Source organism: Perna viridis, chromosome 13 (assembly GCF_037379345.1).
Source record: "Perna viridis isolate PV_CMFRI_1.1 ecotype Kerala chromosome 13, ASM3737934v1, whole genome shotgun sequence".
In the NCBI taxonomy this organism is placed as follows: Eukaryota; Metazoa; Mollusca; class Bivalvia; order Mytilida; family Mytilidae; genus Perna; species Perna viridis.
Window position 1 is genome coordinate 7219754 of NC_142457.1, and position 26584 is coordinate 7246337.

The 26584-nt window shown below is 31.7% G+C and overlaps 1 protein-coding gene across 15 annotated transcripts in view; it reads right to left on the reverse strand.

The window, feature by feature from the left end:
- LOC148599416 (uncharacterized) overlaps nt 1–26584 on the reverse strand; it is a 96671-nt gene that overhangs the window by 18041 nt on the left and 52046 nt on the right. For 14 of the 15 annotated variants that reach the window (XM_088558853.1, XM_088558851.1, XM_088558856.1 and 11 more), the window contains 6 exons: nt 9968–10108; nt 9058–9204; nt 8292–8375; nt 7452–7552; nt 2618–2719; nt 1040–2091 (listed from right to left, as the gene is read on the reverse strand). In XM_088558853.1, the coding sequence (XP_088414979.1) occupies nt 1040–2091; nt 2618–2719; nt 7452–7552; nt 8292–8375; nt 9058–9204; nt 9968–10108 (1627 nt within the window). Of the gene's footprint in view, nt 1–1039; nt 2092–2617; nt 2720–7451; nt 7553–8291; nt 8376–9057; nt 9205–9967; nt 10109–19237; nt 19388–26584 lie in introns of those variants that run through there. The other variant, XM_088558865.1, reaches the window with a different exon arrangement.

Here is a 26584-nt window from a genome sequence, read left to right on the forward strand (position 1 = left end):
GTGTAATATAACTACTTATGACAACAGAATCAAGGGAAAAAAAAGATTTTCCATATCATGCTGGACTACTGAGTTACCATTTCATAGAAATGCACTGAAAATGAACATTTCAAGGACAGATAACTCTGTCAAAAACCTCATTTTCCTAAGCTTCTATTGAAAAATTTCTAAGCAAATCCAATGATACAGAGATCAAATAATGGACTTTTCAAATAGCGAAAGCATCCTTGAGTGATATTTTATTGTCAGATTGGTGGTGTTTTAATATGTATGTTTCTGATTTTTCCCATTTTGCCTCATTCTTACAAACACTTACACTTAAGTGTTATCAAACCAGCAGATTTTTAAAAATATCTTAAATCAGCAGGTCTTTCTCGGCAAGAAACAATTTCAATTTCCTAAATCTTGGAATGTTAAAGATAAATGCACTTAAAACTTCAACCGAGTGTCATCCTTGTTGATAAATTATAAATTTACTTTTATCTAATTAATACCAAATCTGTCTAATGTAAGACCCACTTGTATTGAAATTTAGGGATTATCTTCACTAATAACCCAATTAAAATATGCTAATTAGTCAACCTTTTTATTCATGGTTTGATTTATAAAGATTAAGAATTAAGTCTCAACCATACTTAATGTGCAAATTATTAAATGGTAAAAGAGGATATTGATTCAACTTGCATATCAAACTCCGCCAAAATGAAAAAAAAATTTCACATGAAACATTGATTTTGGCAAATTATATCAAAGAATAGTTTGGACCAGTGACCATGCTCAATTTGTTCACTATTACTTTAAATACCCCTCTCCCTAAAAAAATGGAAAACATATGATAAACCACTATGATTCATTTTCATAGTATAACAAATAAATAAAGGTATGTTCTACACCTTAGCAATTTGGGACCCTGATACTGAGCTTCAACCCTGCTTCAAAAAGAGATTGTTAATTGTTTTTTTTTTCTGTTTATACGAGTAAAACATAAGTAAATATTGAGTACATATTGATATACAAATATTTAGCATTGAATACCAACCTGTGACCTATCTTTGGAGACATATGTTTATTTGGCTGTGGTATAGTCATATAAACTTGTCCAAGGCCGTCAGCTTTCTTGTTTGGCTCTCCAACGTTTCTGTAGGGTGTAATGCCAGCTGGACTTTTAAAAATCCAGTTGCCTTTCCATCCATGACCATCACCATCTTCATTATCTCCTCTTTGATCACCATCAATGCCATCTGCTTCCTCTTCTTGTTCTTCCTCATCTTCCTCCATTATTGGAGCAAGATTCATAGACAGCAAATCTGGGTCAACTTCACCAGACCCATAATCATAATCATAATCATCAAGACTTGGCAGGGAGACCCGTGTGTCATCATGAACACGATCAAACGTATCATATCTTGAGGCAAATTCCTGTCGACCTTCATCACGGTCAATTTTTTCTTGTTCAATAGGAAGTTCATCTAAAAATTCCTCAACTTGTCGAGACTGTGGTTGATTTCTAGCGGAAATATCTATTGCAAAACTGCGTAATTTTTCAAATTCATTTTCTACATTAGTACTAGAACTACTGAAACTTTTAACTGATTCACACTTTTCAAATTCCTCGGTTTCACACATTTCATCTCGAGTACTCACATTTTTTCTTAAGAAATCAGGCTGAATATCACATTGTACAGTTTCATTCACTGATCTAGGCCTTGGCCGTTCTATACTATCTCTTTGGTTTTCATTCAACTCACACTGCACCATTTCATTTACCGATTTAGGTCTTTCTCGTACATTACTGTCTTTTTGGTTTTCATAAGGTTCACATTGTATTGAGGCATCATAACTTCTATTGTGTAGAGGTGAATTTTGATTGGCTAATTTACTAGTTCGACTATTTTTGGCAGTGGAGTTACTATACAAAGTATCACATTTTTCATTATCGCTAGTCAAAGATTCACTATCATAAGGTTTATCAATATCACTTTTGTCCTCGGATAGCGAAGAATTTCTAGCATGATCAACTTCATCTTTGCGTCCGTCTAATTCATCAATACAGAAATCTAAGTGATGATCTTGCCTGTGATTTTCTAACACCTGCAAAAAAATTATTAACTATGATTATCTCCCTTTGACTACTGTGTATTTCAGTAAACCAGTGTTTGAAATAAACTCATGATAACTAGTTTTGCCAATGAAAAAAATACCTTATTCCTTTTTATCATTACAATATCAATAGACACATAAAAAGAAAACAGATATTCAAGAATTTAAAATAGATTTTCAGAAATTAATTAGCATACACTTATTCTGTTCACTCCTTTCAATGTGACAATATGTGTACCTACCTACAAATCTATACCTTCAGCCATACAAGCATGGCTATTAACTCAAATGTGAGGACTACTTTATAAAACACCTCTTCCTCATCTGTTTTATCCCAGTGGGAAACAAATGAATATGGGTAAGCCTGACAAAAAATTGGCACAGAGGATAAAACCTCTTTTTTAAAACTTCCAGAATATCCCTTGTTCTCTAATTGTAATTAATTTCAGTGTCAAATGATCTTTTGTAAAAAAATAACATTTTTGCTTCAGGACTATCAGCAGCATGATGTATTCACCTTAGAAACAATAGCATGAGCGAGTTGGTCCTCAAATGACTTTACGGGGTCCGAGGATTCCTCTGACAGTGATGACAAGTCTGATACAGCTTCATCTGATCCCTGAAACATAATACAAACATAAGTATTAGGCCATTCAAAGTAAGTTTCTCGGTTCTAAGGCCCTCCCTTGTCTCTTCTGATCATGTTTCATTTAATCAAAATAAAGCAACCTTTTTTATCATAAAATTTTAAAAACTTTGTAATTGTACATACTTTCCCCATTTGTAGTTTTCAATCATTTTTGTGAGTATCTGAAAAGTTTTTGTTATTCTGCAAGTTTCCATATGGTCAACATGTCATAGTTTTTCTTTCCTCTTTCATCTACCCTGGACTTGACTTTTTATGAGCAACTGGGCAGGTGTTTCTAGAAAAGCAGTGGACACTTACCCTATTGGTGCACCTTATCCAAGCTTCCAGTTTTTGGTGGAGTCCAAGTTGCTCATTTACTTTTGTTACTTTGTATATATTTTTAGTCATTTTATGTTCTTTGTTGTGTGCCTCTGTTTACCATGTCTGGTCTTTATTCCTGGATTAGATTCTTTTGATTTCCACTAGAATCTTGGTTCCCTTGATTACTTGTTAACACATCATATGCATATTGGTAGGTACCAACTTACTTTCGCAAAAAATTACTGACTGGGAAATTCTTGAAAAAAAGGAATACTTTGAAAACAGTACAATTTCAGTTCTTTAAGTGGTATCCAATTTAAAGTAGGAAAATGAGTAATCAAGGGAACTAAGATTCTAGCTGTAATCAAAAGAATGTAATCCAGGGACAAAGACCAGACATGGAAAACAGACATACACAACAAAGAACATAAAGTAATTAAAATCATACATACAAAGTAACAAAAGTAAATGAGCAACTCGAACTCCACTAAAAATTGGGAGCAATTACCATCCTCTAAAAACCTTGTCATTCTATGTAACTTTGTGACCCCTTATGTTCCCCCTCTAATAAGAGGCAATCAAAAAATATTACACTATCTAATTATTATAACAGTAATAACTTGAACTTTATTTTGTATTTTTTTCATGAACTCTCAAAATATTTCCATTCATCACTTAACAAAATCTAAACATCATTTTCCAACAAAGCAAAACAGAACAACTGGAAACTCTTTTCAAAACTTTTTTCAAAATTATACACTCAGCATTCCTATCCCCACTTTATTTCATTTATGTATTCAGAATGTAAGTAAAATATTCATCCATCAATAATACAATGATATAGGGAATCTTTTGAAATGAAATATATCCATATCTAATCCTTGTAATGGTATTCAAAAGCAGGTTTGTGGGACTCTAGCATAATTACATGGTTCAAGGAGCTCTGAATTATGCAAACAAAATTTTTAGTGGACCATGAAACATTAAAATTCCAATAAGAAACTTGTTTTTTTTTATTTATGTGTATTACTTGTCTAGTTGTGAAGGTACATATGCAGGTTGTTCTATTTTATAATAAGAATGTATTTTGTTTTCATCTATTTTGTATGTAATATTTACAGTAAAACCAGTATAAACTGGACCAATTTTAGATGAAAAAGTTTGTTTTTTATTCAAATTGATATGCTATAAAATATGTTGAATTGAGACTAAGGTTTCTGGTATATGCATGAAAACTGTATACACATTTATTATTGGTATTCAAAACAAGACAAGAACTTAAAAATAGGAGATATTTAACACATGAATACAAATGTCCCCTTATTCTTAAAAATCAAAAAGGGGTGCAGGGCCAACTACCACTGTTCAAGACAATTTTTGAAAAGAGAAAAAAACAGGTGATAAATCAAGCGCACTATTTAATGTTTCCACATTTTCACATGATTGTTGATCAGGAAGTTTCTGCTTTTAAAATTAATATTGCTTTTTTTAATACTTTCTTCATTTCATGTAATGTGAACAAAACTTGATCAGAACCAAACAAGTTCAAATTTACAAGTACATGTATCTTTGTTGATGACAAATGAATTTCATGTCGTCTTAATTTCTAGACATATATTTACCCCAGTTATACGAATCTTATCTAGGTTATCTCCATATTAGGTTCAACAAGTTTGTATACATAATTGTAAATACTATGCTGATTTTAAATTTCAAAGCATCGAAAAATTTATAAAGACTGATCGTCCTTGGTTCAGATCATTGGATCAAATTCTTTTAAGTTGTTGAAATTTTGCACTGAATAGCAAAATTATTTTTATTGTAGTAGTGGGAATGTGGATAGGGTATAATTTTACGAGATTGCACAGATAATCAAGTCATCCTATGCTACGTGAATATACACACACAGCAAAATTAGTATGATCAAATTTGGCTTGTTGTACAATGATAAGGTCAATAAACTGACACAATTCAAGGATTTATGGGTAGAATGGTTCAACCTTTACCCTTATATTTACACAATATAATTTCAATTTTGGTAATTTTTAGAAATAAATGGAACAGGTCTATACTACAGATATCAATGTTGAGCAACATCTGTTATTCAAAGGCATTCTTACTAATCAGACTAGAACTATAATAGTATACCACACTGGTACATCCAATACAAAACTGGTTTATTGAAGTGAACATGGACAATATTGTAATGCTAGTGATACAATATTTATTTCAGCTATATCTTTTTAGCGTTTTGTTAAAACTTAGGTATTCAGCTTAAATCTGTGAGGTGCAAGCAACTGGAATTATACCACTTCTATTTTCCATTATCTTAAGCAAAGGGAAAGATACATGCCAGTTGCTGTCCTTAACAAATAAAAAATAAAGTCATAAGTTTTTACAAATACTTCAAATATGTTACACACAAATGAAAGTGCTTACATAGACACATTCTGATAAAATATGTTTCTTATTCATGCAACCCATTAAACATATTATAATTTAACAACCAACATAAATTTTCATTTCACTTTTTCATGTAAAGAGCATTTGTTCAAAACTAGTACAAATTTCATGGTGAATTTCACAATGAAGTAAGAAAATGGGCAAACACCATTTTTTGTATAAAAACTGTCAATTGTCACTTAAGTTTATGGAGTAAAGTCACAGGATTGATTTTTTTTAAAGTAAAATTTAGAAATGACACATTGTTACAAACTGTCAAAGAAAAGAAATATACATGAAAAGAAAATAAATGGCATTAAAGGGATGAAAAAATTCATAATTTTCTGCCCTAGTTTACAGTTTTTATTCTCCTTCCTTAATTTTTCCCAATCTTTACCATATATAGTTACACTGTTATACAGGTCCAACCCAAACCCTAAGAAACCTGGGACTTATCTAAAATCATCAATTTTACAGGAAGCTTAATTCAAGTTCAATTTTACACCCTTAAAGTCCTATACAAAAATATCATAGCCCTAATATATTCTGGTTTAGAGTAAAATGATTCCCTACATACTTAAACAAAATAATGCCAAAACAAATAATATGTCCATTTCCTGCTACCCTACTGCTGCACCTGGTCCATGCTCTCAGATTTTATTGGAGTCCCAGTTGCTCATTTGCTTTTGTTATTTTGTATGTATGATTATAGTTACTTTATGTTCTTTGTTGTGAATGTCTGTTTTCCATGTCTGGTCTTTGTCCCTGGATTACATTCTGTTGGTTACCACTATAACCTTTGTTCCCTTAATTACTCTTATTTTTGTTGGTGCCTACCCTAAATATTTTATGGCCATTTTTACTCAAGCACTGTTAAAGTCTAGATCGTTTCCCAATTAACTCAATATAAAACATGTTTTTAAAACATAAAATGATTTCCTTATCTACCTACCCTATATTTCTCCTGCTAATAGCAGGTAACAAAACTATTAGTTTTTTTTTGTCTTATTGCATATTTGAAAAGAAAATATGCCTTCCAACTGTGCAACATGGTAAGATGTATTTACCTGCCTAACCTTTGTCAACAGCAAAATATAACAGATATACAATCCACTGTGTTCTTTTTACCAACTAAATTACATACTACAGCTATAAATTCTACATTTAAACTAAATCCTTAGGATAAGATGGACTCTATAGAGACAATTTTCAGTCTATACACCTTAGGACATATACAAGACTAATGCATAATGAAAGAGATTTTTCTGCTCCATATATATAAATAAATGAGGAACAAATCTACCATTGTAGATTTAAAAGATTGATATTCAATTTGTTTTCTAAAGTGTATGTATCCTTTTTGTCCCATTTGAAATACTTCTTAGTGTTATAGGGTGACAAAACTCATTTTAACAGATGCTCACAGAAAAGGTTTACACTTTAATAAATTGATAAAATACCTTCAACAAGTGCAAAATGGTTGTAAAATGTATGTGCTAGTATTTTGTACTCATTCCTTCTGCAGGAATACTGGTATGTGTCCATAATATTTATACCCAATTGATATTATTGTAACTACAGCCATTCTTAAATTTAAGCAATAACAAATACATCCCAAAAATTTACAAATTTACAAAATGATTTGTATGGGCAGATTTCTGATTCCTTCCAGCATTTGGTTACATGGGTTGATCTTAAAAGTTAAAGAAAGGGAAGCCAAAACTATAATTAACCTATTTTTGTCTACAATAAACAAAATTTCACAACAAAAATATGGGGAAGTTTCCAATCCCTAGAACCCTCCCTTGAATTGACCACTGGGTTACGAAAGGGTTCTATGTATTTAGCCAGAGGACAATGCCGAGAAATAGAAGTCATGTCATTGAAAGGTGACAATGACACTTGAAATGAAAGTCATTGGGCGAGATGAAACCCATTTACATATGCATAAAACACAAACCAGATCTAGTGGCTCTTTAAAGTTTTCTGACACAAGTCGTGAGATCATTTGTCGTACTTTGTGTGAGGTTTCTAACGGATCTTCCGAGGAACTGTCAAAACCTGGAACAAGAAACATTAATTGGATACATTTAAATAAAAGATAAAAAAACAACTTGGAACTATTCACTAAAACTTCTGTAAACACAAGCATAAACTACATTTAACTGTCAAAATAATATTGTCATGTTTAAAAGGGAATAAATGGTATTTTATATTTAGGATAGAAATTCGACCAAGAATTTCACTAAAGAAATTGGTACCAAAACATTCATCAAAATCTTTTACATCAAATAGGTCTCAGGTGTGGATTTTTATATATTAGTAGAGCGGGATAAAATTACACCCTACACATGGACATCCGTAGACGATACACTACACCTGGTAAACAAAATTAGACATGGATAAACTACTTTTTACCTGTCATGAAATACTTTAAGTTTAGTTCCGTACTAAACTAAATATAAGTTTGTTGCGTAAATGGACACAATGAACCTAATAGAGTATTCAGTATTCATTTTCATGTGTAACAGGTTCTTCAAGTTTTTTGTGACCTTGATCTCACACTATAGTTTGTCCTCATGGTAGTTTCATAACTCCTAGTCAATTCACATCATTGATGAATGATATAGGTTTCTAGAAAGCTTACCATTCCAGTGCACCTGGTCCATGCTCCCAGTTTTCAGTGGAGTCCGAGTTGCTCATTTGCTTTTGTTACTTTGTATGTATGATTTTAGTTACTTTATGTTCTTTGATTATTGCTATATTCTTGGTGCCCTTGATTATTATTTAATCAACTTACTTTCTATCACAATTTCAAGTCTCTGAGAGAGACTGACCAGGAGATCTTTTAATTTTCCTCTATAATTGATCATAACATCACCATCTGAAATCAAACATGTCATAAATTTAGTACCATGAATTACAATATTTAAAGCATTTACATTATTTTGGCAAATGATACAGACATATTTTTTAAGATGTGTTCTGAATATGAACAAGGAGAAAATACTTTAAGTAAGGTGTAATCCATTATCAATTTACAATGTCATTGTGAGACTTTGTCAGTAGGTGTAAACCATTATCAATTTACAATGTCATTGTGAGAGTTTGTCAGTACCTGTAAACCATTATCAATTTACAATGTCATTGTTAGACTTTGTCAGTAGGTGTAAACCATTATCAATTTACAATGTCATTGTTAGACTTTGTCAGTAGGTGTAAACCATTATCAATTTACAATGTCATTGTCAGACTTTGTCAGTACAACTGATACCTATTTTTAGACTAAGTTTTGAATTTTATACTTTTTCCTGGAATGACATAAAAGGGAGGTAAAAACCTCTTATTTTCAAAATTAAAAATTATAGAATAATCTTATTCATAAATTTGGTGAGATTATTTCTTTAATTTATTTCGTAATATGTGTTCATTTTTTGTAGATACAAAAAGGTTCTGTTATGTGATAAGATTGAATATTTCAAAGCAAATGTTGGAACCTAATTTGGGCAGGAAACATAACCTTATGTCCTTAGTCCTTACAAGTCAACAATTTTCAGACCACTTACATGGTGTATTACTGTAACTATGATTGACTCCATTTTGAAGCAACTTCTCCAGTGAGTTACTCAATTCAACCATCAGTGAGTCAAATCGACCATGAAATTTTTTCTCCTCAGCACACTTAGCATTTTCAAATGCTTCCTTATAAATATCTGAAAAACAGTTAATAAACAAAGATGACAGTAACCATGGATACATTCATTTCTTCTTCAAAATCAATATTGAATAAATTAATTTGACGTAAATACTGTAATCTGATTGGTTAAAATAATTTTGTTATATCTAAATGGATATAAAAATATTAACACACCCTTATTCAGTTAAACTGAGAGCTACTTTTCTCGTGTTTAAAGATAGATATATGTTTTCAAATTAATTTATAAAAATTGGCTATGATAAAAATTTTGTCTATTGAAAAGTAAGATAAATTTTCCATGTGCATATTTTGTTTATTGCACTTTGCGCAATAAACAATATGCACATGGAAAATTTATGTTATTTTTCAATAGACAAATATTTTATCATAGCCCAATCTTAAATGTTTTGAAAAGTGTAACTCAACTTTAATATGAAAAAGTTATTTTCTTCCTTTTTTTCCTCCAAGTGTTAAAAAAGCTTTTCTGTCTCAAATGAATACCAGTATATAAAACATATATAACACATTGTGTGTTATCCACTGTATTTGAAACTATAGGTAATATTTACACACAGATTTGTCAGGGTGTCTTTTTGTCTTCTTTGTGATATATTAAAGATTTTTCAGTGGTCGATAAAACATTATTTCGAGTATATTACAATTTGATTGAGATGTCTCATGAAACCAAACCAAAAAGACAGTATTTGCTAAAATATGTCAATCAAAAGACTAATTTTCTTTCAGCTGTTTAGAATAAAAGACTGAAGCCTCTCTCTTACCGGCAACTTCTTTCTTAGAACTTTCTTTTTCTCCTTGTTGTTTACTTTCACTCTGGTCGTCATGGTTACTATTTATATCTTTGATTGGTGGTTTTACAGAAGGACCAAACTGTACAGGAGCAGGAATTATAGGATCAAATCCTGGAAAAATAAGACAGAAAGTTTAGTTGCATGGTATACTCATAAAATAATAATGTTGATGTTATAGCATTATGTCCAATGTCAGTTTATGAACCAAAGTCACTCATAGTAGCAAATATGACAACAAATGCATCTAGAGAAATTACTCAAGATCAACGTATACAAAATAACTATAAGCAGTCTCATAAAAGAATAATCATATCATGATGTAAAACTTTATGTTTCTTTTTTCTTTCCTTCCAATCATTTGAAAATACATACACAGGCCTGGAAGGAAATGTGCTATTAAAAATACAAGGAAAAACAGACAGACAGACAGACAGACATACATATAAACAGATGGACCAAAACATGAAAAATTCAAATTGAATCATAAATACATGCCTTTTTTGTTACATGTACCAATAAAACATTTAATTTTCTTTTTATCCCACAGGAGCCCCTTCTGTAACAACTGTGACTCAGCAACTGGTCAAAATAGTTTGGTCATCTAAGTCCAATTCAAAAATAATACTTCTATTTGTTCACATTAAACATGAGGACTACTATCCCAATTTTGTGAAGAATCATTTAATCTTCTAATGCCTACTTAAATATCCCACGCCCTCTCTATCAACTCCTGACACAAAAACCAAAAAATTCCAGATCAAACTACCTCAAATACTTGCATTTTTCAAATGACCACTTCAAAGTTATCGATAAATTGGACTGAACATATCTAAAGTGTCTTTTATACCACTTAGTACAAGACATTCATGATAAACTAATATTTGACACTATTTATATCAAAGTCCTCAAAACGTTTTGAAAGGGGCAACAACTCTATATATCTTTGTGTAGCTACTCATTGATTTGTAAACATTGACCTAATGTGACAATATTTAGACATAGATTAGTAAGGTATATAGTATTTCAGTTACTAAGAAAAACAATAAGTATAGCAGTTAATGATTTAGACATTTGTATATTTGGACTGTATTAAAATGACATTTAGAATCGTGGGAACTCAGCCCGATTTACCAGACCAAGTTGGTCAAGAGCTTATCATTGCTGTCTATGTCAATGTTAGACAACAGAACTAAATGCAAACAGAAAAAGTCCAAAATATGGCTGGTATGACTGTTTTAGCACCTTAAATCATTAATGGATACCAGTAACCTCTATACAAACATTGGTAAATTTTACAAGAATTTTAAAAAAAAAAAAGACTACATAATATCATACCAAATCCTTTTTAATATCCAATTTCTTTGAAAATGTATTTCCAAGGAGCAAAGACAGCACACAACATTCTGTGGCGGATGCAGAAATTTTGAAAAGGATTGCAAACTGACTACCCTAAGGGGGAGTGGGTTATATGAGTGACTTTCCATTTTTACTATCTATAATCAAATAAACTTTTAGAACAAAAGGTAAGCCTGGACCAGTCCCCCTTTCCACCTGGACCCCATCTTTAATTACTTTTCAAACAGGAAATATTTTTTTCAATGCTGTCTTTTTATTAAGCAATAGCTACTTTTTTATCAATACTTTCACTGATGTAACAAGAGAACAAAGTAAATAAGAAGGTTTTTTTCACCTAGAACTATCATGTTCTACAAATTGATACTAAATATCATGTTATTACAACTATGATGACATGTTTAGGGACACGTTGGTACAAATCTTCCATGATCTAAAATTACACAAATGACACAATAAAATCAGCTTGTCATTTGGTAGTATACCTCTATAGTGTATTGGTCCCTGTCTGTACACCAATATTGCCTTCCGTAAACAAGGTATTTTGTGCTTTATCATCATGTAATACTAATTTCTTTTCTCTTAACTACTGAAAATCAACCTTGGCTTACATGATGTAGAGTATTAAAGGATATTTATAAACCAAAATTGCATCTACAGTTATTTCTTGTCCTTGGTAAATTTTTACTAAGTTGGGTGCAATTAATTTAGTCATACATCAAATTATCTATTTGTACCTTTTTTATACAACATGCAGCAATAGGTTTGGTTTAACTGTGTACACAATCAAAACAACCATGCACCTATAGTTAGCAATAAACAATCTCAAAGGAATTCAGTTCCAATATCCCTTTGCAATGTGTTCTATGTTAATAAACCTGTATATCAAGACCACCGATACCTGGTCTTTCTTGGAAGGTCATTGAAGACAGGTTTGACTGTTAATCATCAGTCCAGTCAGTTGTAATTGAAAGGACTGTTTATGCCCACTTAACCTCTGAAACATAGACCATTTAAATGTATTTGCCCAGTTGAAACCTCTTGAAACCCCATGTCCCATTACATGTGGCTTAATGAAATTTAGTTTTAGAAACATTTTATAAGTTGGGTTCTCTTTTCTGGGTAAATTTGTGGCAACATCCCTTCAGCAACTGCAAATGGAGTGTTCATATCACAACTCATACGTTATGCCAGAGCTTGCTGAAACTACGCAGACTTTTTGTATCACACTAGAACTCTAACAAATAGGCTTCTGGAACAGGGTTATGTTGCTACAAGATTGAAGTCATCACTACAGAAGTTTGATGGTCATCATCATGAACTCGTGGATCGTTATGGTGTATCCATCTACTGATTTATTCAATGGGTCATAGTTTTCCTTTCCTCGTTTGTCTACCCCAGACTTTACTTTTTATGAGCAACTCGGCGGGTGTTTCTAGAAAAGCAGAGGATGCTTACCCTACTGGTGCACCTGGTCCATGCTCCCAGTTTTTAGTGGAGTCCAAGTTGCTCATTTGCTTTTGTTACTTTGCATGTATGATTTTAGTTGCTGTATGTTCTTTGTTGTGTATGTCTGTTTTCCATGTCGGGTCTTTGTCCCTGGATTAAAATTATTTTGATTACCGCTATAACCTTGGTTCCCTTGATTACTCTTTAATTTTCTTGACAAGTTTTCAAGTAGAAACCTATTATTTCTACAATTTTGGACTTCTGTTTTGATCTTAAGAGAACATTTTGTATAGAAATTCGGTTAATTTTAATGCTCTGAGACAAAGATTCAGTTAAAAAAACCTCTAAGCAAAAAAAAACTTAAATATTTCCTGCCATTGATGTCAAGACTAATCATCAACAAACAAATATGTAAACAATAAAAAAGATATCCATCAATTCAACAAAAACTTGTCTTCCTGAAAAACATCAATGTCCATTAGTTAATGTCAAACAGTATCGAAATACGAGATCTTTACGATAGCCTCCAGGGTGGATATTTAAAAAGTTATCATATTTCACCCGAAAAAAATATTGAACTTGCATGGTTTAAAAAGACCACCGATCAGTATATATCTGAAACTCTACTTATATGGCTATACATCAATAATATTTTGCTCAAGTTTTGTTGTATCCATTGCATTATGCAAATGTTCAATTGTTTAAAATATTTTGATTAAGAAACAATCAAATTTGAGTCTTGGCTGGTGCTGGTGCTACATACATCAATTTGTTTTTTGGCTTTGACAAGTTTGTATCTTGATATGTTATCAAAATTAATGATAACTCTTTATTCTAACTCAAATGCTACAGGGAATATTTTATAATCATCATGTAGAATGTTAAATTAGAGTTCAATTATGAAAGCAGGTTGTAACAGTGTCAGTGCATGGGTGGGTGTAGCCATTATCCTCACACATAAGTCTAGTAAATACATATTCTAACCAGTTAAAAAGCAGTTAAATTATGTTTACTTAAAACGTGAATGTTGAAATAGATGGTACATGTTAATAGCAGCTGAATGCAGTTCAGTATTTCTGCAGAATATTCAAATACAATTAGATTTATCTAATGTCACACCTTCAGCCTTCAGATACATGCATTAAACCATCCTTTCTGTGTTGTGGTCACACTTGACTCACAAGCTATCAATGGATGTAATTGGACAAATGGGAGGGTGTAGTCTCATGAGGTGTAGTCTTACGGGGTGTAATCTCACGGAGTGTAGTCCAATAGTACAGTGAAACCTATCTTAACTGAACCCCATTTGGACTTCAAAACTGGTTCAATTTAGACATGTGGTAGGGGGCACTCACTGCCTTTTGTTACATTGAAATCTTTCCCTATACACAAGTGTACACAGGCAAAATTATTCACATGATTTTCACACAAATTTCACATGATTTTCGCCTAAATTGAGCAAATAAACTAAGTGACAAAGTGCACATGAAATTCGGGCGAATGGAGCGTTCACTTGAAATTCACACGAAATGTTCACATGAAATTCGTGTTTAGCTAATTTCACATGAAAATCATGTTAATTTCATATGAATTTCACATGAATTTCAAGTGAAGCTCGATTAACATGAATTTCACATGAAAAATATTTGCCTGTGTACCTGATGATTTTATCTGTTAAATTTAATGTTTGTGTTTTAATTAACAAATTCATAGTTCACAAAATTTACACTGAAGGATCTTCAGTGCATAATAGCTTCAGATATAATTTCAAGAGGCTCTACGGTTTCTAGTGGAAATGATATTTTTCAAATACTCATCTGAAAAAGCATACATTTGAAAAAGTTTCATTATGCAACTCAACATTCTTAGGAAAAAGTTTCAATGCCAATCAAACATAAGTTGATGCTTAGACAGGTGGAATTACAAAGAACCATTTATTCCAATTTTGGTGACAAAGTAAAAAAAAGATAAAATAAATTCAACTTCTAGATTGAAAAAAATATGATGCGAAGTAAAATATCTGATAACAAAGCATTTTATAAACTGCTAACAACTTTAGTTTAGATACCTGCCCCATCCAACATTGTAATATTTACTTGTCAGGTGAAACATCAAAGAAAAGATCAAAGACATTATTACCTGTGTCATGCATTAGGTGTATTATCATGTGCAATAAATGGCTATAAGTAACATTACAAACAGGTGAAACTCCTTATGTGAAAGTTATGACAAGATGATTATCATAAATACAAGGAATGTTCACCTGAGGAAAGATGGCCTTGTTTTTTTCCAGGTGTGACCAATCTTGTTTCAGTTGTAGATCAGATGTAACATTATTTTAATCTTTTGTTCTTCATAGCTAAGTATGTCCTTAAAAATTCATTTTCTACCAGAGCAGCTGGTGAATAATGCTTTAATAAAGAAGAAAGACAAAATACATGTGAACAAAGAGCTGTCAAGCCGATAAATACACCAGCAAACCCCTTTTTCACAGTGTACATATTCTCTACTCTGAAACAAAAAATGCTATATAACTATGGAAGATTCTTTTAATGAAGAAGGCCATAATGTACCTAAAAATCAAAATCCTTCAAATGAAGTTCATTTATCATATGACATATAGAGAAGCAAATGGACAGACCATGTTAGGACAGTATACCATAATACATATATTAATACACAGTGCTGACAGGCACATTATGTAGTTAAAAGAATCATTTTAAAAAAAAAATTAAATCAAGCATAGCCCATTCAGTACTTAATCAATCTAAAAGAATTTTAGGCCAACAGTGCCATATTAGACTAACACTAAAATATTCGTAAGAGCTAGGTCAATCAACTTTTGTATTTACCATTTTAGGGGAGGATTTAGTTGACATCTCGATAGAATATTGACTCACTCCAAACCAATTTGACTAAATTACAAGGTGTTTAAAATTTTGACACCTCTTTTTAAAGAGTGGGTGCAAATTAGCTCCTACTCATAATGATCATCATACTATATCTACCTCTTCACAGGAGAGTTTATGTAAACAAATAATCAGTGCCCTACCTGAATCCCAACTATGTCTCAGATCTGCTATAAATTTCCGATCCATTTCAAAATTTGAACTGACCCACTAATGTATCTGGCCATTTATTGATAAAACAAGGCATCATAAATTATACAACATTTATACACTAAACATGATATCAAAACCTATATTTCTTTTAATACTTTGAAATTTCAGGTGTCATCTCTGTCAATATTTAAAAATCCATAGCTCAATAAAATTCATTCAATGCAAAAATTAAAATTTACGATCGTTATGTGTCAATAGTTCACCAAAATAAAAAAATTTCATATCTTGCTTGAATGTAAATTTTGACCCCATAGTGGCATATATTCTGAAGCCCTATTGATGCTAATGCTACAGAAAGTTAATCTTTTATAAGTTTTTCATCAGATTTGAATTTAAATGTCAACAAAATTCATGGTATTTACTCACAATTTGAAGAGGTATTTTGTATGTAAAATAACTTCAGAATTTGCTGGTTACTATAAATGATTTAGTGAACTGTATTCTGTCTGTTTTTATAAAGTACATAAGTACATAAGTACTTGTGTAGAGCAATTTACATGTCTAACATTTTTTAATTTGATATGTGTCAATGACAGTTATTTCATGTGAGATCTTCTAAAATTTGAGCCATGAAACAGATTTCCACTTGTCCATCTCTACAAAAACCACAGTTAATGATTGAAGACCCAAGTTCAGATGTTCAGGAATTAGAAAAATGCTCTATTGCAATTTTCAACCAAAAAAACATAACAATTCCCTAAATTTAATTCAGTTTATTGGCTAAAATACTGTGTACCCCTTCATAGGAAAATTTCAATGGGTAAATACTGGACCTAGAAAACCCATTATGAATGACAAAGATAAGTAAAGAAGATAGAACATTCCAAAGTTTCCCACAATTATCATACTGACAGATGTAGTAATCTATCAAAATATAACCACCATGATTAGTACTAATTATAGCTGTTTGTCCATTACACAAGGGGCAAGACATTGTTATCAATACCAAGGAGATTGTAGAATATTTGTCTACCACCACAGACATTAAAGTAATTTCATGAAAGAAGTTTCATTCATTTCCATTAAGTAGGACACCAAATAATATTTTACCAAAGTAGTTTGACAATTTCATTATTCAAGATTTAATTCACAAATTATGTGTTATTTTATCAACAGTAGATTTTTTTTTAATTTCCCAAAAAAAGAATAATAGTCAATAATATCAATGGCTGAGTCAGTCATTTATAGATACAGAAATGTCTTGAAACTAGATATAGAGAACGAGTGACTATGGCCATTAGATATACTACCAGTATACATACAAATGTTAAGTCTAAGGTCTGTCAAATTACCAACAAGCTGTAACCTTTAACGTTAATGACCTTTTAATGTTTTCATTCTAAACATCAAATGACCATTAAGGCATTAAGAATAGTACTGAACCCACTGCTGCCACCAAAGAAAAATGATAAATTGACCATATACAGTATTGTACAGAAGGAATGAAGCATAAAATAGGCCTATCCTAGCCCTGAGTGAAGGTTTTAGTATCACACCCAGCTTGAGACCGTATTATGCACAAAGCTTGTTAAGCAGCTTGCTATTATTGTGCTGTTTAAATCTGCTTTTTTAATAGGACAGAGAATAATGTGATATATAAAATAGCTGAATATGTAACACAGAAATTGTCTATGATACAACCAATAAAAATCACTGTCAACATCTCAAATTTATAGCCTTGTAAGCGAAACTAGAGGTAAAATAGATTTGTTCTTAAACTTCATAATGTGTACATGTACATGCTTAAAAAACAAATACTGGTACTAAATGCAAAAAGGCTTTTTGTGACTGAACAAATTGTACTGCTCTTGGCATTCTCTACTATGAAATTTCATACTAAAGAATTTGTCTACAGAAAATTACAGCAGAGTGCAACTGCATGTTTAATGAAACCAGAACTAAACATATCCCTGAATAAACCAGACATAATTCTACACAAGAAGTCTCCTGAGATCCTGTCATTTCAATGCATTTTGAACCTGCATTAACCAAACACCTGTCTAAACAATCATGCCTACGAGGGGTTTGTTTTATACAGATCTCACTGTACATGATCTAGAAACTGTAAGGAGATAATACTCCCTAGAAGGCAAAGCAAGATAGTTGTTTTTCTCAGGCATCCAACTGTACTGGACTTTTAAACCAAACTGAATATTAGTAGGTATACAATCATACAACAAATCTGATCACGTAAATCAAGAGATTAATGTCAGTCCACTGTCAGACTAAAGCCCATGTCTTCCATGGCACAGTGATTATGAAAAATGAAAGTAAAACTATGAAAGGGACCATGCTGATTTCCTTCTAACGGTCCTGAGAAAGAAAAATGAGTTTTATAAATCCTTTATTTTCTTCTAATCATAATTATAATTCTTACTGGTTTTCAAGTCATTGACAAACCATGTATATAAGTTCAACAGCAACTGATGGGAAAATGGTAATTTTTTTAACAGTTGAACTCACAGTGAGTGTATAGAACTATGAAAAGAATGATCCTTCTATTACATAGCAGATCTTTTTAAAAGATGCTAAGTAGATTTTTTGCTCTGTATTTCCTTTTTGTATTACTAAGAAAGCATTATTGTTCTTGGGGTACCAATTTTCGTGGTTTTCATGGGTTTGGTAATCCACAAAATTTGGTTTCCAACAAAACGGAAGTTTCCCATTTGTTTGTTTTTCTTTTTGCCTTTGGAGACTTTCACTATTTCTCAGAGGGGTGAAAGGTATAAAATTTCACTAAATATTTTTTTCTCTCTGATATACCTGTTTCACCTCTCTTGGACTATTCCATTTCCTAAATGATGTTGAATTGAAGAATCCATGAACTGATCATTTTTCCCCAATCCACGAAAATTGGTACCAAAGAATAAAAGTACCTTCACAGTATCTAAAGGAGAAGATTAAGTCTTTTTTTTTAAATAGTCAGCAATTGGGAGAGGTATTTGGAGCCAGAACAGGCCTTCTGGCTGGATTATTTGGGTCAAAGAAGAGACCTAATAGACCAATGCCTAGTTTAATGGGTAATCAAGGTGGAGGGAATGGGGTTAAAATATATATAATTAGTTCTAATGTCTAGTTTGAGTGGTTATAATATTATAATGGTCAGGAGTTTCATTTCGTAATTAAAGCTGGGGTTTGTACTCTTTTTTCTTTTTTTCAATTCCCTTTGATACATAAATAGCAGCACCTTAAAGTCAATTCATCTCACATAAATGTCAACTTCATCATCAAAGTGCAAATCTTTCTCACAGGCACATGGCCAAAACTCAAGCCTCATCCAAATAGAAACCATAAAATCACAAGCCAATATATTTACCTATATATAAACGACAGGTATCGTGGTCCATTTCTACATAATCCGCATCTTTTATAAACACATCACCGAAGTAGCCCAAATACACTGCCCAGGAATGGCGGAATTCTGCATTCCACCGGACTTAGTGCGTCTCCAACACTCAACAAAATTTAAGACCATCAAGAAGAGATATACTGTACAAATATTTAGTTAATATTAAACCTATTGATAGCTACTACACGTTATGAGAGGTTATCTACAGAACGAATTTGTCAGCTTGATAAATTGGTCATTCAAATTATAGTATATTAGTTTAAAGGGGCTGATACAATATAACTGTGTTTTACTCTATAGCAGATCTATTGTGAAATCTAAATGGGATCAGAAACCCCCAAAAATGTCTGTCTGGTCTGTTGTTGAAAGTCTTTAATTACTGATAAAGAACCAACGGCTGCTTATATATTATATATAAGGTGCTGGCTGCAGAACTCTCCCATTTTGTTTATTAAAAAAAATGGAAAAAAGGGTCTGGTTTGAGGAACAGATATACTGAAGTATAATTACGGACAATAACCCAAAAAAAACAGAATCAGGCCCAGTCAGTTGAGGGTGGACCTGTGTTTATCAGACCAATTTCAACTATTTTGGACCTATTAAAAAAAATACCTGCCAAAGCTGAAAAATTTATCCATTTCTTACTCAAATATAATTAATAAAACATGCTACAAGTACATGTACGAAACCTGACCATGCAATATTAGACATACACTGAGGCATAATGTTAACATCAAAGACGTGTTCAATTCAGAACATAGGTTGTCTCCCATGATGTTTATGTTCTTCAAGCACACTTAAAACTTTTCTTTAAGAAAAAAGACATTTTAACCCTAAATATAGGAAACATGCACTTAAGTTCTAAACATGAATCATCAACATTAGTTTGTTCTTCCTACTTCAAATTTATTGATGTAACAGTAGGAGTTATGTCCCCTGGCTAGTCATCTTTCAGATCAAAAACATAATTTATCCAGTGGCTACCACACAACATTCAGGTCATTTCATAATGTCAAGATGTAGACTAGTAAACCTTAATCTGACACATTATCACATTAATTATAATATCACTTATGTATATACATGTTGAAGAGATGACTTAAATACAGAAAATAAAAGACATCTCAAATCATTTAATAATAATAGAAACATCAATTGTTTACAAGTTGGAATGAAGAATTTTATGTTTTATAAGGCAAAAGAGCAAGTTCTGCACTACCATTCATTATAGCAATCTGAACAATTTTCCATGCAAATATATGGTCTTGCTTGCTTTTGGCTAAGGCCAAAAAAAAAATAATGAGGATATCACATTGTCTCCAACAAACAGGAAATCAGTCAAATATCTTATACTGGCCCCTTATCGCCACAAATGTACGACCACAAATTAATAATGTCGTCAAGACAAATCCACATATTAATCGTGAAACAGTACACGATGATGACTAACCGTAATAAACAACGTAACAAACACATAAAATGTCAAATCCTTGTCTTGTTATCCTGAACATGTAACATGTAAGGGCGAGATCTTCTAACTTACAAATTGTTAGAACATGAACTGCATAACTGCATAATTCCAAATACAGCTACAAGTTTGTGCTGGCATGAACCAACATTTAACTTGCTAATTAATAGGTATTTCTATGCAAAGAGTAAAAACTAATTTTGTTATAAAGTCAAGCCCTTATAGATAACAGATAGGAGAGAAACTTCTTTCCTGTTGGCTTTCAGATCATTCCAGTAATCAATAGCAGATCTAGGAGGTTCTATGGGTTAGAACCACACTGGCCCCTTGTTTGAAAATATTCTCAATTTCATGCAAAAGTCCAATAAAAAAAGCAAATAATGGTCTATAATCTTTTTTTCTGGACCCCTCCCCCTTTTTCATAATCTCTAGATTCAGACCTGTAAGAATGCCATTATGTTAAATGGTGAATTAATTATCAGAAAGACAAACTAAATTGGCACTGCATGCTTAATTATAACTCTACAAGTTTATGAAAAACAGGAAGTAATCTCAAAAATACCTCAGTCCTATTAACATAGAATATGTAGGGTAAAATGGCTTTAACATAACAAATAAGATTCATCAGAATTGAAAAAAAATGTTATTTGACCTGTTTATTTTTGCATATTGCAACAGTAGTTGGCAGAACTAACATAGCAAGGAAAACTAATTTTAGAATATGGTACACTTATTTATAATTTGTTCACAGTACAGATAATGATGAAACTTTTTTTTTAAATCTGATGCAAATGTTAACCAAAATTCTGGTGTAAATGGTAATTTAAAAGCACAAACAATTCAAAACAATGCACTGACAAAAAATTCCCGAAACTTTAACACATTTTGAGGTTGTAGGTATACAACTATTTGAATGTAATTAATATTTTGACAAAAATTTAAAACTTGCTTATAAACAGACTGTTACTTTACTTAACACTCTTTAATAAACAGTGCCTTATATTCAGTTCCTTTAAAAGTCAACTTGACCATGGATTAAACTCTTGATACAACTTAAAACCCACTTAAATCCATAATTATCCATAACACAAGCCACAGTTACCAATCAAAGATATCAATACACCAATTACTATTCTAGTATTAGTCTTTATAAAAATCAGGCAGGAAGTGGTATCCTACCAAATTCACTTTTTTTTCTTTTTCAGAAACAGTTATAGACCACAAATCAATGCAGTCTTAGTCACTTGATGTACTTTTGAGAAAATAATTGTGTAGATTGTACATGAAATTGACACTGCAAGAGTTATGGTTCTTGGTTTGGGTGATATAAGTTGGAGAAGAATGTAATGTTTTCTTCAGAAACAACCATAATTATCTAAAAATATAGCATTTGTAGACCTATGAAGCATCATTTGTTTAAAGGATTTATCCCCTCTACAAAAGGTAGTGCCAGAATTTTATATGGAAAGATACATAATGTCTCTTTAATAAACCTTTGTATATATCAGTAGGGTATTAAATAAGATCGATGTAATATTTTCAATAAAGACGTTTTCGTCTTTTCTTCCTATGATAAGGTCAAATAACACGATGTTGATTCTAATCGTCTAATTATATCAGAATGATTATTTCATACTGTTGAAGCTAAGCTAATTGAATTTATATTAAACTCTGTAAATAAAGATTTAATTTTGTTCTGTAATGGTTTATCTGTCATGATAAAATTTTCATTTGAAGTTGGCTTTGTTTGTAAGATTCAATATTTCACTATGAAATTAGAATGTAGATAAAATGGATGGACTATTATTTCTTAGGGGTTTCAAGTTGGGGGTGTAAACATAACTTATGGCCTAACAAAGCTAGGCTTAAAACCTTTTAGGGTAACATTTGTGCAGAAATTATGTTTCATGCAAAAAAATATATTTTTATTCAAAGATTTAGTGGAGGGGTCAATTTGTGAAAGACAAATTACATGCCAGATATAACTTTTTTTTTCCAATTTCCATCTTCCCCTCAATCTGACCACTTTTACTGAATGGAAATAGAACTGTGCAATCAAATATTTAGTCTTGGATTTTAAGGGTTGTTCTGAAGCTTCAATTTCCTGAGAAATGAAAATTTTCCATGAAAAAAAATATCAATACTCAAATGATATCTACAAAATTTCCACAAAGCTGCAAAATTATGTCAAACAAGGAAAATTACCTGAATATTACATAAGTAATTAATGATCTCCATAACATTTGATTTAATCATGCAGCTTGCTACTCTAAATATCTAAATTGTTTCCCTTTAGTATAAATTCAAAAATGGATTATGAAGCATTCTCTACATGATTTCTTAATTTGCTCCACATTTCATAGTAAGCCTACTTTCACTTTCTGTTTCCACATATTAAGCATTATTTGATCCACATGTATGTAGTTGGTTTGCAGCATCAATATCATTTAAGAAAAGCTGATACTTAGAAGTCAAGGGTCAATATTCATTGCTTCCTCATCCATAACTTGAGAAATGAAAAAGAGGTATGAATTAATTCAAATATGGTAAAAGTAGAAAATGATGGAACAGCTGGCAAGCGGAGACTGACAGCGAAGCAATTTGAAATTTTTTTTTCATCAAATATTTACATAAATATTGATTGGATAATTCACACATCACAGCTGTAACACACAGACACTGACTCATCACAAAACAGCGTACAAAAGGTGCACATTCTCATACTCCTACATGTAGAGAAATGTTTGACGTACCTTCACAGGGATGATAATATTGGAAGAGGAGAAAGGTACCTAAAAACCACATCTTTTTCTTTTACTAGTAGGTAGCTCCTTGAGGGTAAAAAAATGCAAGGGAGTGTAATGTCTGGGAAGAGGAGAGAGATACCTACAACTACATTATAATCCTTTACCAATTGGTATATCTTTGGGGGCAAAAAATGCAAGGGAGTGTAATGTCAAATAATAACCCAATTTGAAATACTCATTATAATACATGTACAAAGAGAATACATCATCCATGTTAACTTGTTTCCTATCTGACATATATGCCTATACACATGTTTAGAACCTTATCAAGGAAGTATTAGATGACAATGCATGGGAACCTTCATTTTCCTAACAATGACAATACATACTTTTGTATGTCCTTGGAAATCCTAATTAATAACGTCATGCATAAAACATGCATAAATTACATGTTGAAGCCGGGGGGGGCTCTACTTTAACATACTAACAAATGGTCAATGACAGTACAATTTCAACATAATTAAAAGATATATAATTACAATGTCCAGAACATCATAATGTATATTGCTACCATGTTATTTGTTGTCCATTAAATAAACAAGAAAGCCAGTAAAAGTAGCATAAGGCTATAAATACTCCATAAACACATACTATATAGGTGTTCTTATCCACGAGTCAGACTATATATGGTGTTCCCTATCTCCCAGGAAGAATATTGAAGTACTATAGAACAAAGCTGGTTTATTCTAGATAACTACTGTAAATCTACTAGTTTTAGTGGTGTTCTTATTTTCACTATTATGAGGTGGACAGAAAACCATGGCAAAACAGTACCCACTTTATTGATTTTTAAACATTTTAGTTCACTATCATTTCTTGAAACCGTGAAAATTGGTACCTGCGAATATCTTTACTTCACCGAGTCCATTGAAATTAGCAACTACGAAAATCCATATATTTACAGTAGAGAGACTGAATTATCTTAAGTTATATGATGTTTAGGTTAGATCCAATAGCAAATACATTTTATATGTACATGTATAGCATATGAATCAATCAAATCTAAAAGAGGATCTGACAGACTATATATACTGCCAGCTCTGCAGCAATCATAAGACTGATCATTTAGAATTTTTTTTTTTTTTTTCAGAGAGATTTCTGTAATATTATACACTAACATTATTGGAGGAGGCACTCTATCCTCCAAAATACTGCCTGGTTACTAATGATTGTACATCTACATATGTACTGTTATTTTTAATCATTTTCATAAATAGTTGGTACCTGGATGGTCCTAGGATTGAACATCATTTGCAGGCTTAGTAGTACACCAACTTCCAGTGTCTATGGAAGGAGATCTTATTTCATGATCTGATCAGTCTATTAGTAAGACATATAAAGACATTCTGTCCAGATATTCAGGTCATATAACCAAGACCACTGATTATTGAGTAGTATCAGACTAGACAAACTGTCTTCATTTTTACCCTACAAGGCAGATAGTTATGACCAATGACTGCAACAGTGTCAGATTTCCCTGGACACGCTGTTTAAAATAGATACAATTACTGAAAAAGTTTTTAGTGGAAACCTTACCCACAACAAAAACATTCTAAGCTAAAAAGGCCTGGGATTGTTCTTCCTTGGCAAACATTTGTAATGTTATCATGAAATCAAGGCCCTGCCCCCTTTTTCATCATAGTCCTTGGTTCCTTTTGTCATTAGTTGCAGTTAACCTCTTTTTCATTTTAAATCTCAACCTAGAAAGTCATTCATGAAGGTGAATTTAAGTTAACCCTATAGCTTCATAGTAATGAGAGCAGGAACCTTCTAAATACAATAACATCCCAGGCAGCCATCTTCCAATAAAAAGACAATATTGATTTACATGTCTAAAACATTGACATTACTTATCAATGTAATTAACTGTAAAAGAATTTAATCAATTATAGTGTTTCTCCACAGGAACAGTGTAATCACTAAAGTCACATGTAATTCTATCAGCTGATCCTAAACACAGAGGAATAATAATTGTTCTCAGACTTAAATATATTTTAAGGCTTTGTGGCATCAAAGATAAAAGGCTTAGACCAAGTGACAAACTGGTATGACAGGCCATGCATTGGGAGAAAAACCTACCAAGTTTTCCATGTATAAATGTTAGATGTACATTATATATCAAATGGAAAATTGTTTACACTTCAAGATTCAACCTGAAATATTACATAAATATTAAATCAAAATTGTTACTGCTCCCTGAGCTTAAATGTTATTGTCCATGAAACTTTCATACATCAACATCAATATTTGTGATTTTTCTAATTTAGAATATTGAATGATACCAAAACAAGATTTCAAATTGAACCACCTTAATCTTGTCATTGCTGTTTGATAATAGCCAGGTAACGAAATTAGCTCTTTCCTTATTACATCTGTTTATAGGGACAGTGAAATTATTTTGATTATCCAGACTTCCTTTAAAAAACTAAAATCCTTTTAAAATGCAATTAGTAGACATCTTGAATTTAAAGTGCTCCTGCTCCATGGGCTTCATTAATTACTTGGATGTTCAAACAGATTCCTAATTGATCAAAGATTGCTATGCAGACATCAATGTTATTTTTGCTGTATATGGAATGCTTTACCAGGAGCAAGAATTTTAATTTGTGTTTAATTGTACTCAAGTAACCCATTAGTGTTAACTTCAGATCTTTTATCTTTGAGAGATGGAAAGAAAAAGGGGAAGAAAAAGAGGGCGAGATCAGAAGAGAAATGAAACTTCAATTTCAAGTAAAAGTATTGCTTGGTGATATGGCTTGGAAACTTGTTGCACCAATAAAAAATATGACAATCAGTGTACCTTAAAATCTGAGAATTTCTGCGTGAAATTATAAATGGTATGTCAGTCATTCTCAGGAGAATGCTTTGAACTTCACCATGAATAATGTTGCTTCCTTTTTACTAGCAATACTGATATCAAATTTGTTGGTTTTATTTTTTAATCTTATTTAATTTTTCACACCACTTGTTCAATCCATGTTTAATATTTTATCCTGCCCTCAGCACTCTATCTATATATGTCACTAACCATAATATTTT